This window comes from Acipenser ruthenus, chromosome 15 (genome assembly GCF_902713425.1).
Source record: "Acipenser ruthenus chromosome 15, fAciRut3.2 maternal haplotype, whole genome shotgun sequence".
Lineage (NCBI taxonomy): Eukaryota > Metazoa > Chordata > Actinopteri > Acipenseriformes > Acipenseridae > Acipenser > Acipenser ruthenus.
Window position 1 is genome coordinate 10557065 of NC_081203.1, and position 13558 is coordinate 10570622.

At 39.9% G+C, this 13558-nt stretch overlaps 1 protein-coding gene across 4 annotated transcripts in view; it reads left to right on the forward strand.

The window, feature by feature from the left end:
* LOC117422328 (DENN domain-containing protein 1A-like) overlaps positions 1 to 13558 on the forward strand; it is a 366743-nt gene that overhangs the window by 166980 nt on the left and 186205 nt on the right. For 3 of the 4 annotated variants that reach the window (XM_058987167.1, XM_058987163.1, XM_058987165.1), the window contains exon 9: positions 109 to 219. The exons of the other annotated variant lie outside the window; for it this stretch is intronic. In XM_058987167.1, the coding sequence (XP_058843150.1) occupies positions 109 to 219 (111 nt within the window). The remainder of the gene's footprint in view (positions 1 to 108; positions 220 to 13558) is intronic. 4 annotated transcript variants of the gene reach the window in all.

A 13558-nucleotide genomic window follows, 5' to 3' on the forward strand; every position in this document is an offset into this window, starting at 1 on the left:
GGTTGTATCATTTCCCAGTACTTTGTATCTCACATGCACAATAGCAGTCAGTTTGTGCAATTTCTAATTGTTTCCTCCACAGCTAACTCATGTTTCCTTTCTTTACAGAGAAACCTAACTGAATATTTTGTAGCAGTAGATGTCAATAACATGCTTCATCTGTATGCTAGTATGCTTTATGAACGTCGAATCCTCATCTGCTGTAGCAAACTCAGCACTGTAAGTAGAGTCATTAATATATGGTATAGACTGACTGTGTGGTAATAACCCTATAGATGTGGGATTGGGTACACTGATTCACACTCCTTCCTTTATTCTGGTCATGTGAGATCTGTCGGTGACTGTGTGTGGGGGTGGGTGGGTGTGCATGGGTGTGGGTGTGGGGTGGTGTGAGAGAGAGAGTGGCTGCAGGACTTCCTCTCTTTTGCAGCTACAAAACAGTGGGTCGTAATTGTTTAGCTTTACAACCATCTTATTATGTATGTGTGAGTTTGTTTGTTTGTTTGTTGTTTTTGTTTTTTTTATATAAATCTCTGTTTCAATCATTATTTACCTGATTTTGAACTAGTGTTCTTTTTTAACCATGGTGGCTGCTCTTGAAAAGACTGACAAGCTGAATTTCTGAAGTGAGGTGGGTTTAGAAATGGCCACTAGGTGTGCACTACTGTAAAAATATAAAATACACCTTTTTTTGTTTTAGTCTTTCTGCAATCCGGAGAAAATAACAATACGTGCTTACAGTTTCTTTAAAAAAACAATATATATACCTGCAGTCTTTTGTGAAGCAGATCCAGTGTTTGAAAAAGTATATTTCTATTGGAATAGTTAAACATGGTAAATAGCAGGTCACACTGTGAGGCCTGATTGGGCGTCACTGTGCTCAGAACACATGGTTCTCAATGTATATCAAGGGTGAAACAGCAGTACAGGGCAATAGTGAACACTCATTAAAGGGTATTAAAAGGGCAAGAAATATATAAAAATGTAGAAATAAAGTATCCCTTCAAGTTTTGTTTAACCCTTTAAACAAATATTATACCAAGACTAGCAATGAACTGCATTTACAATGATAAGAATATATCCATGGTCCGTCAGTATCCTTGACTGACACATCATGGATTGGATGCGCTGCTTTAAGAGGTTGCAGCTACACAATATTTTTGGGTCTTACTTCTGTCCTTCACTTTCTATATAGGTTGCAAATGTGCAGTTTAGGTCAATTCACGTCACTGTCTTTTGATCAAAGCAGGTCACTGACAGCAAATGAGTCAGTCATTATGGAAAGCAGCTGGTAGTTTAATCACAGTAAAGAAGACTTTGAAGGGATGGGAACATTTGCACTTGGAGAGTGAAAGACTACCTGGAAGTAAAAGAGCTTAATTTCTTTTAAACCAGTACCAGATACCATTTTTAAATGATAATACATGTTTTCTACGTTGTTCTTTCATAACTACACACTTATGCCCTATATAGCACATGGAAGTTCACAGCATGGCTCAGTGTGTGAGTGAGGCAATGCAAACTGTAATGCGTCTGCTTTGGAGAGGGTTTCAGGACTTTTATGTGTCTCGGATGCTAATAACCTGAGTGTTTTGCTTCTTATGTACTGCACTCACCTGAATGATGTTTAATAATGCTACTTCGGCTCCAAGTGCCCACGAGATTAAAGCCCAGGGCACAAACCGCTGTCTGTCTCTCAGTAAGGGGTTTTCATCAATGTGAGCTTTCCGTTTCCACATGCTCACTTAAATGATTTCTAGTCGTCAATACTATTGCCATGTAGTGTATTGCACAAAAGAGTATGTTTTTCTTTTAACTTGCTAATGCATATTGATTGAGTGTTTTTATTCGATGTGTAAGCAGGACAAGTTTTAATAGCTCTTGAGAATGCAGTGGCTTATGAAAGTTTGTTTCTCTTCCTGTCGTCAAGAAAGATACCATTTTTATTTTGACAGTGAAGCTAAAACCGGAGAGCGAATGAAAGTTAACGGAAGTTAATGAAAATCAACCTAATTTCTTATTGGCTTGCAGAATCCTTTTTTTATAGAGTTTTGTAGTGTTGTGTACATTTGTGACAAAACTTGCTGTGTTTAACAGGTCAAATCTTTATTGAACAGTTAAATCATGTTTCATGCTGCGATATTACTGAGGCTGTATTTGAAATTAAATGGGTCTTGATGCACCCAAGGAAGATTTTACAAAAAAGCTGGTTGAGAATTGACAGCTTGTTGGCCTTATTAGAGAGCTAATTAAACAGTGGAGGCACTGCGCCTGGGGGCCTCAACACTGAATTCAGGGGGGGCTTTAATATTGAAGGTGTCTTTACATTGCAGTCAGTAGGCGCGAGTGAGGACTGTAAAGAGTGGTGCCCCTCAAACATGGTTATTCTGTGCAGGATGTACCCCATCAAACCGGGAAATCAAATAGAATTTAGGTTCTGAAATGTATTGTCCAGTTTTTACAGATACATTATACAAACCTGTTTATTATTAGGGAACATTTCAATAGATAACTTACATGTTAGAATGGGTGGAGACAAAGTACCATGACTATCTCCTCAAGACAAAGTGAGCTGGGAAGCATAGGATTGCACACAGTGTTCTGTACACAGTGCTGCATAGAGCCGTCTCTGCACAGTGCAGCGCTAATATGCTTTCCTGTCTTACTTGAGAAGAATCATTATCTTTTCAGAATCAACTTTTGATAGAAAAGTTAGTAAACATGGTGAATAATGATCTTAGCAGAAAAAACAATAGATAATATTAGAGAACGCACATAGTAGGAGAACATTTTTCATAATCTAATATATGCCTTTAAGAGAAATAAGCAGTGACAATTCTCTTTTGGAAACGTACAGTACGGCAGTATTTCTTCACTGGTATTAGAAGTGGGGTCCCAGTTAGTCCCCTTTTTGTTTTAATAGATACTACATCATTATATTCCTGATCCATAACCTGGCTAATTTGTAACTGTCACTAATGTATTCAAGTGTTCATACAGTACATGGCTTAAGGAAAAACTGTAATAGAAATGCAGTCTATTCAATCTATTCTTTCACTCTGCTTTCAAGGTAAATTGGTGCTCTTTTAAGCTTTACTCTGAAGAATGTAGACAACACAATGTTTGAAGAGTTGTTGTTTTTTTTTTTTTGCTGAATTTGTACAAGAAGACAGCTGTTCATATCCATCTGGCTTTTTCTGAAATCCTGAGTCTCTTGTGGATAACTCACATTCCCACTTGCACACAGCAAAGAAAAGGCTTACAAGCAATGAAGTGTGTACGTGTTTTACTGTAGCATTCTTTTTTTGATGTACTTCATTTTAAATATAATTTTTCCCTATGAGGATTAGCAATATATGCCCATTGGCATTCATGTAATTTGAATTGCTTTTCTTTACACTCCTCTTACTAGGATATGGGATTTCAATCATTGTGAGTGGTTCTGGATTCTGATCCTTGTATCTTTAAATCTGCCTTTGCCTACACTTCTTCTCTGCAGAGCCCTTATTGTCAGGACTACGCTTGTGTATACACTGTGATCTCTGCAGAGCCCTTATTGTCAGGACTGCACTTGTGTAGACACTGTGATCTTCTCTGCAGAGCCCTTATTGTCAGGACTGCACTTGTGTAGACACTGTGATCTCTGCAGAGCCCTTATTGTCAGGACTGCACTTGTGTAGACACTGTGATCTTCTCTGCAGAGCCCTTATTGTCAGGACTGCACTTGTGTAGACACTGTGATCTTCTCTGCAGAGCCCTTATTGTCAGGACTGCACTTGTGTAGACACTGTGATCTTCTCTGCAGAGCCCTTATTCTCAGGACTGCACTTGTGTAGACACTGTGATCTTCTCTGCAGAGCCCTTATTGTCAGGACTGCACTATGTTGATCCATAGGATTCTCCAGGCACGCTCAAAGCCAGGTAAAGACAGATTTAGAGACATTCATATTCATACCCTTATGTTATGATAGTATTGTCTACAAGGTGCTAGAAAGTTCAGTGTGATAATGCAGAACCTAGAAAAGTGTAGAAAATGCTGGATTGTAGGTGAACATTCTTAGAGAGTATAAAAGGGTTAGGCATAGGATTGTTTCTGTCATTACCAATAAGTAAATATGGGAAAGTAAAGAGCTATCTGAAGACCTTAGGCAGAAAATGATTTATAGTCATAAAGCTGCAGAAGGATACAAGAAGATTTCCAAGCATTTGAGTATCCCAATTTCAACTATTGTTTCTATTATCAAGATAACAAGACTCATGGTACTATCACAACGCTATCTCGGTCTGGAAGAAAGAAGGTTCTTTCACCAAGAACAAGTAGAAAAATTGTGAGCAAGTTGGACTGGGGCTTCCATTTCAACCATAGGTCGAGTATTGCATGGTGAAGGTCTCAATGGTCGCAGACCAAGGAAAAAGACACTCTTAGGAAAACGTCACAAGGACAATAGCTTAAAGTTTACAAAACAACATTTGAATGAGTTCTGGTTTTGTGGAGTGATGAAACAAAAATCGAGCTATTTGGTCACGATGATAGTCGCTACGTTTGGAGAAAGTTTGAGAAAGTTAGTTCCAATTCATGGTAAAATGGATTCCCTATCATACCAAAACATATTGGCCAATCATCTGAAACCCTCATCTACAAAACTTGGTTTAAAGCACAAATGGACGTTGCAACACGACAACGATCCAAAGCACACATCAAAATCTACTTCAGAATGGTTAAAGAAGAATACAATCAAGGTTCTGGAATGGCCTAGTCAAAGTCCTGATCTAAATCCGATTGAGAATCTTTGGTATGAGTTGAAGAAGGCTGTGCATAAGAGAAGTACTTGGAATTTGAATGAACTGGAACAATTTTGCATTGAAGAATGAACAAAAATCACTAAAGAATCATGCCAAAAGTTCATTGACAAATATCCTAATCGTTTAAAAGAGATTATTATTGCTAAGGGTGCCTCAACTAGCTATTAATTTAATTTTTCTTGTCAGGGAGTGAATACTTTAGAATTAGCATTTTTGGAGTTGCTGAAATAAATAATTGTAGACATCTATTTCTTGTAACTTGTTTTCCTCATCCACAAAGTCAAAACTTTTGCTACAAAAGATTTTTCTTATAATTATTTGTTTTCAAGAAATTGAGAAATGATACATTTCTATTAGGGTATGTAAACTTTTGACTACAGCTAAAAAGCTATTCAAATGACATTTCCAGCTACTTTCCATGACTATCAAGGTGTATTTTATTCATTAAAATTACATTCTTTAAAATAGTTTCAGTGGTCAGTGCAATTATTTGTTACAATTGTATGATGTTTGCAATCATTCTGAGTGGTTCTGGTTTACTCCAATATTGAATTATTATCGTGTTTCTTTATATCTGTTTTTACCTGACTGAGCATGTAGTCACCTCCAGAATTATTGGCACCCTTGATAAAGATGAGCAAAAAAGGCTGTATAAAATAAACAACACAGGTAATGAGCTATATTTTATGCTAATATATATGGGAAAACCATATTCTTTTATTCTAATACAATTGCTCAGAGAAAAAGTTTTTTTTTTTTATTAACAAGTAATAACTTTTTTTCTCAAAAAGATAGGTGTCAGAATTATTGGCACCCCTAAAGATTCTTATAAAAAAAATCAAACCAAATTAAATCTGCATTAACATTCTACTTCTTTAAGTTCATCTCAGTCTTAAGGAACTGTATTGTGGCCTTCCATGGCTTCCTGTTTCATTAGGCTATAAAAATGAGGTAACATGCATATGAAATCCATTTGTCATCCATCTCCATGGGGAAAGGCAAAGAACTCACAAATGGAAAGAGACAAATGGTTCTTGACCTTCATAAATCAGGCAGTGGGTACAAAACAATAGCTAAAAAACTAAATATACCACTTACCACTATTAGGGCAATAATTAAGAACAGTGGTAAAGTTGCCTCGTAGAGGGCGCAAGTGTATCTTGCCCCCACACACAGTGAGGCAGATGGTTCGGGAGGCAAAGGGAAATCCAAGGGCCACAGTTGGAGAATTACAGAACTTGGTTGCATCTTGGGGTCACCAAGTCTCCAAATCTACAATTAGACGCCACCTCCATGCCAATAGGTTATTTGGAAGGGTTTCCAGAAAAAAGCCTTTATTGAGAGCAACCAACAAACGTAAGCGCCTGGAGTTTGCTAAACGGAATTGGCACTTCGATTGGAACCGGGTGCTATGGTCAGATGAGACGAAAATAGAGCTCTTTGGCCACGCACACCAGCGGTGGGTTTGGCGTCGAAAGACGGATGCGTGTGCAGAAAAGAACCTCATACCTACTGTAAAATATGGTGGTGGATCTTTGATTTTATGGGGCTGTTTTGCTTCCACGGGTCCTGGGGTCCTTGTTAAGGTCAACGGCATCATGAACTCTACCCAGTACCAGGACATTTTAGCCAAAAACCTGGTTGCCTCTGCCAGGAGGCTGAAACTTGGCCGCAAGTGGATCTTCCAGAAAGACAATGACCCCAAGCACACATCAAAATCCACAAAGAAATGGTTAATTGACCACAAAATCAACATTTTGCAGTGGCCATCTCAGTCTCCGGACTTGAACCCCATTGAAAACCTGTGGTTTCAGTTGAAAAGGGCAGTCCATAAGCGCAGACCGAAGGATATCAAGGATCTGGAAAGATTATGTATGGAGGAATGGTCTAAGATCCCTCCCAATGTGTTCTCCAATCTCATTAAACATTATAGAAAAATACTCAGTGCCATTATCCTTGCAAAGGAAGGGTGCACAAAGTACTGAAAATAAGGGTGCCAATAATTGTGACACTTCATTTTTTTGGGAAACAAATTTGTAATTTGAGAAATGTGTAATTTTGGTTGATTCCATTGAATCATTAATAAAGTCAAATATATCTCACATGTTGGAAAATGACAATATAGCTCAGTACTGGTATTATTTATTTTATACAGTCTTTTTTGCTCATCTTTATCAAGCGTGACTGTATGTGTGGTCATATGATTTTAATGGATGTGATTTCCATTACATGAGAGTAGATGTTAAAACTTCATGCTGATTTGAACTCGACTCTCGCAAAGATAAGCACCAACTGAGACGTAGCTTTACAGTGAACTAATATGATCCATCTGCATCTCCATCCATTTGCGTTCCTTTCCATCTGATGATGTAGCTATCCTTCTGCCTGGTGTTGATGGCTGGTGTAATGCTGGCTCCAGGGATCAGCTTATTTTGTTCCCCAGCGCATCAACACACACAACTGCTGCGATGCTGGCTCCGGGGATCAACCACAGTGCGGTCTCCCCAGTGCATTAGCATGACAACCGTCTGGATTGAGCTAAGTAGGGTACATCTCTGGGGTCTTCAAGTGGGCACCTTCCATCCTCGACACCTCAAGAGGGCTTGACAGTGATTCTGGTGTCCCAGCATCACCCCCCTCCGTCCACTTAACTCAGCCCAGCTTACTTACCCATACATCAGCGTTGCTTTCTTTCTTTTGTGCTTGAGATCCCCAGCTAGAATCTTTCCGTCTCAACCACAGACAGTTGCTGCTTCTTTCTGCTGCTTCAGATAAGTTCTTCACTGTGTGACCAACTCTTGACCACTGAACCCGACATCTCTGAGAAACCCACCTCCACTGGGTAAACCTGGACTCTCCATCCTCGCTGTTCCGCTTCAGCAGCTAGTTGAGCATACCGAAGTTTCTTCCTCTCATATGCCTCATCCACAGCATCCTCCCATGGTACTGTTAACTCTACCAGATGAACAAGGTGTGCTGATCCAGACCACAAGACAATGTCTGGTCGAAGGTTATTGGTGGCAATCTCAGGTGGAAAAATAAGCCGTTGACCAACATCTGCCAGCATTTTCCAGTCTCTAGCAGCTTCCAGTTGTTCTGGACGAGGCTTGGTTTTAACACCTTTTCTTGGTGGTTACACTCCTGAACGGAGGAATATTATGTGTAACGCTTTGATGGAACTGGTGGCAGCTTATTGGTCATGTTACGCTTGTCTTCCAATGATAAGGCCAAATATCGCAGCACCTGGTCATGGCGCCAAGTAAACCGTCCTTGGCTAATACCCACCTTACATCCTGTCAAAATGTGCCTTAATGTTGCAGGTGATGAACACAAAGGACATGAGAGATCCTCACTCACCCAGAGGTTTAGGTTCTGTGGTGATGGGAGAACATCATATGTTGACCTGATGAGGAAACTTATTCTGCTCTGTTCCATTGTCCATAGGTCTTGCCAGCCAATCTTGCGTTGTTCCACACTCTCCCATCTCATCCATTCTTCCTGACTGGCCTAGGAAACAGCTTTTACCCACCACATCCTCTCCTCCTGCTTTTGCACATCGTTGACTACCAGCTTCCTCCGTTGAGCTGGGGTTGCCTTGTGCCATGTAGGAGGAGCTGAACTGAGAACAAGACCCCCTCTTTCATGTTGAACTTGCCCCATAATGTCATTGATTCGAAGGGCAGCCTTTGCATCTTCCACGGCTTTCTTTACCATCCACTTTCTTCCAGTTTTCAACAGTGCTGCATCCCTTACGCATTTGTCACGTGAATCTACTAATGTCATTTCCAGTAGGACCTTGGCGCACTTAAACTCCTCGGTTAGAGCAGAGACTGGTAGCTGCAGTATTCCTTTACCATAAAGTCCCACTCTGCTGAGGCAGCGTGGAACTCCCAACCATTTCCTGATATATGAATGATTCAGGCTTCTAGCTTCTCAACTGTTGTCAAAGAAACCTCATACACAGTCAGTGGCCACAGCAACCTTGGCAGTAGACCAAACTGAAAGCACCAGAGTTTCAGTTCAGTCTCTTCAGTGCTGACACAAAGGATTCTCCAGACAAACTGAAAGCCAGGTAAAGGCATATTTAGAAGTCGATGCTGAAGCAACAGAACCCCCCAGACAGACTGCAAACATCATTAAATAGTAATGGAATGCATATGTATTATAACGACATACCGCATGTAGCTACTTTAAAAAACAAATTGGTTAAAGCTTTGTGAATAGGGTTCATTGGAAGAAGTAGTGGACCATTCTTGTGGTTTTAAAACTTGATTCTGTCAACATTAATATACCCACCCTTGATTATCTCACCCCTCGCTATACTGCGGATTCAGATATGTCGTGGTCCTGGAGTTGGCTCCCCATTTTTACTGTCTAACTGCATATGCCTTGGCTGCAATATACATAGGCACTTAGAATTACTGTTCCTATTTCATACTGCACATCAAACAAAAATATACAAAACAATTTAAAACAAAGCATTAATATCGTACTGTTATCATATACACATGTATTGCACAATAACACAAAGCAAATTAAATATCTACTTGCTGAAGCGGTTTTTATTTTAGCCAACGAGGTGTTCACTTGTGGCAGCAATACACTAGCAAAAGTCACAAGGCAGTGACGTCAGCTCCCTAGCAACAAGCCTCTTGTGTTGGGACTGGATTCTTTCAATGCAGTGGGTTTCTACATTTGAGAAAGGAGAGGAAGACTCCTGAAATTATTTGGAGACGAGTTGATGAGAAGCAATTACCCTCCGCTGTATGAATTAAAACTGTACTTTTTATATGAAAAATGAGAAAAAGCAGGTTGCGTAGAGGCGCCCATGATAAAACGAAGGAGTGGTTGTACAGTATTTGTTAGCCTATTTGTTTTTCTATGTGTCTCTCGCTATATCACGGCCCTTGATATATAGTGGATTTCACCCTCGATGTATCGAGTGGGTGGTGTAATATAATAATGTCTTTAATTTTATATAGTGCCTTTTATAGTGGACCTTTACAGAGGTAGGCTGTGAACTGTTTATTATATGCAGAGTCACTTACAATACGACACTGATTTAACATCTCATCCTCAGGACGGAGCACAAGGAGGTTAAATGACTTGCTCAGGGTCACACAGTGAGTCAATCAGTGGCAGAGGTGGGATTTGAACCGGTGACCTTCTGGTTACAAGCCCTGAACTTTAACCAATGGACCACACAGCCTCCTTAAGATCTGTAGGTCTCTTTTTTTTTTGTGCACCATGATTTTAAAAATCCAAATATCGTGCAGTATTTAGATCAGTTCAGTGGTCCCCGGGGTGATAATGATAACATCTTTTCAACACCCCACCCCACTTCAGGAGCTTGCAAGAAATGTAAATCTCGGGGCTTTGAACAGTAGTATCCCGTACCGGTACTATAATGCATGGAAATCTAGCAAGAAGTTAGTTAATGATGAATAGGTGGTTCTTTGAAGTACGGGAGCAGACTGTTGGTCTGCCGTCAGGTGCTTGTAGTAAGAGCCATGAAGGACTGTGGCAAAGTGGTTTGCAGTGTGCAGGTGTAGTGGTGATGCGGTGCTCAGGAAGAATAGACACAAGGCAGTTCACGGTAAAACAGCTCTTTATTTGGCTGGGTTGCATGCCGGCAACACTTAAATAAAAAGCACAGGCTCTACACAGCAATGTGTATCGCTCCATACAAAGCAATGAGTTCAGTCCTGAAATAATACGACACGATATACAACACACACAAACGCAACACGGTCACAAGTCCACAGTGAGTGCTCTTAGTGCAGGTGGTGAGATACAGGTAATGTGCACAGGATGGATGTGAAGTCCGGGTTTGGAAACTGGCCCCTTTAATTACTACACAGGACAAAACAAACAAAACACTCACGGTATACATATTGCTATTTTGCACTTCCGTTAGGTGCAGTTTTGAAAGAGAGCAAACATGTATTTTTTTTTTAAAACATTATTTCTGGTACTACATTAGTTTTGTTCTTGGTTTTCATCCTTCTCTTAGGAAATCTGTTACACTTCCTAGGTAATATCACCTGTTGCTGGATGGAAGTTTGTCAGCCAATAGTGGAAGCAGCTGGTGGTTTCACTCTCCAGAGGAAATGACCTAGGAAATGCAAGACTCAATTCTTTAACTTGGCACGCTACCAAAGATCATGTGTTAAAATATAAATCCATGTTTACTGTGATAGTTTGTTAGCTGCAACTCTTTTTAATACTGCAGACCTGCAGACAGGTCTAGGGCAATCAGAACTGCAGACCACTAGTATAGGAAAAATAACTCTGCTATTATGTTCAACCCTTCATGAGAATGCAGGTGCTAGTTGAAAGGCATTATGGGACAAATAGTCCATGCCACCTTATAACAGGTTGCATGGTATAATACCAAGTGAGAACTGTGTTAAATTGTTTAGGAGTACCTTATTGTCTATAGAATAATAATGGTACATTGCAAAGTCTTTGTGTTCAAAATACTGCATTATAGGCTGGCTCCTTGCAGGCATTTAGGTTTCAGGGTCTCACAAAGTACTGCGTTATAGGCTTGCTCTTTGTAGGCGTTTAGGTTTCAGGGTCTCACAAAGTACTTGGGCTCCAAGGGCTACTCACAAGGATACGTGTTCTTTGCTTGGATAGCTCTCGTCATGGACGTATTTTGCTTACCAAATGCATCCGGGACAAGGGGTATCCAAGCTATGGAAAACCACAGAAAATGAACCGGGTGTCAGTCATACCTGACCTTTCCTATCATTCACTTTGAATACCAGTATCTTCTCCCCACCAAATCACAGTGTGTCGTCAGCTAGGCTGGTCCGAAATGACTCATAAACTGAAAGTGGTGTATTGTGTACCGGTTTCAAGGTGCTCCAATGAAGATGTAAAAGGTGAGTGATTTATTAGAGTATTTTCTTTAAAATAAAGGTCAATAAGGAGCAAGCCTAGTTATAGTGCCCTTTATTGTGGTAATACTACATACATTGTGTGAGAGAGGAGACATGGAAAGGGGTTAAACAGTAGAGGCTGGGTGGCCACAGGCTAAGTAAGTGCAAGTGAAAGAAGACAGGGCCTGTACAGTATGTTGGTCTGCAGCCAGGGCCACACTGCATGTGTGTCTGCATGACCAGCTGTATGAACAACTCACAGTCTTTGTTTAAAATTGTATTTCAAACTGTGCACAGCAGAAGCCAAGAACCAGTAGTTGGAAAGTCACCAAGAAAACGGGAGATGGACAAAACACTATACATTGTTTCACTAATGGCAAGAAGGTGGTGTGTCCATATTATTATTATTATTATTATTATTATTATTATTATTATTATTATTATTTGTAGGAATGAATGAAAAAAAAATACAAGCCGTAAGCAAGGCAGGAATTTCATGTGCCAGACTGTTTTATTACCACTTCCTTAGTAGACAAAGACAAAGGTTTAGTCATACAACAGACCTTTGTTGTTAAATGTTCAGGGGGCCCTTTGGTAATTGTATTCTGAATCAATTGTATCTCAGACATTGTTCAAATCAACTACACATGTGGCTGGAATTTGGTGTATTTCACTAGGTGAAGGATCTATGATTCAGTTTCATCTCACATGCTGTATTTCCTTATTGAAGTTATTAAAGTAGCAACATATCTTCCCTGAGGTTTAAAACCAAAGATCTGTTTAGAAAGATTACACATGTAGAAGTGCACCTGCTGCCTGATCTCTCCAATACCGGCACTGTGCAACCTCAGACTGATAACCCCAGTTCCATTTATAACGGGGGGCTTTCGAAAGTTAGAGCTGGCATACAGCTATAGGTGGAGGGTCGTCCTGGGCACTGATTTGAGATTTTTGCATTTCAAATTAAACAGTGATGTCAACAGCCCAGTTGTAAGTGTTTGTAGGATCAGGTAAAAGAATTGTAGTTGTTTTATTTTGTTTTGCTACTTTTACCAATGATTTAAATTCCACTGTCTTACCTCCTATGAGTTTTAAAGTGATTACTTGTCCCTCTGTTGTTGTGCTTTCCAGTATTACGCCCTAGTTGCTGCATCCTGGTTTGTTTGCTGTATGTCACATGGTCCGATTGCAGCGAGACCACTGCAGTGACGTTGATCATCAAGGTAGAAGGAAGCAGCAGCAGCTTTTCATCTAGTGCTGGTTTTGAAATTGAAATTGAAGTATAAAATACAAGCAAAGATTCAAAAGACTGCAGAAAATGGGAAAGATAATTTTGCTAGTGCAAATAAGAGATGTTACAAATCATAATGCCAGTGCCAGCCAATCAGAACGGCAGATTTCAGAGCCTTCCAGTGCATCTTATACTGACGTGTGTCGATGCCAGTTCTAAAGACACGGATACATACCCTGTGCCTCGTGGTATAAGAGTGTCGTCTTGTTTCTCATCAAAGTGCCCACTGGAAGACACCTATACCAAAAGGGGCCAACTGTGCATGTTAAAGGGAATATGTCTAGGTCTTAGTCTAACAAAACAAGATTATTACCTCTGACATAATAAACTCACCACAGAGTAAAAAAAAAAAAAAAAAGAATATTGGAAGGTAATTTCGATGTTATCTCTAGGAATTGTTGCTAAAAATCATAGCTGAAAAAAAAAACAAAAAAAACATGAATGTCATGTTTAAGATTAATTCGAGTCAGGTGTTGGAAGACATGCCTCAAATGACCTTACAGACATTTTCATTTAAAGCTTTTTCAGATGCAGAACCCCAAATGAAATGTTACAGGAAGCCCTGAGCCTATAGGGC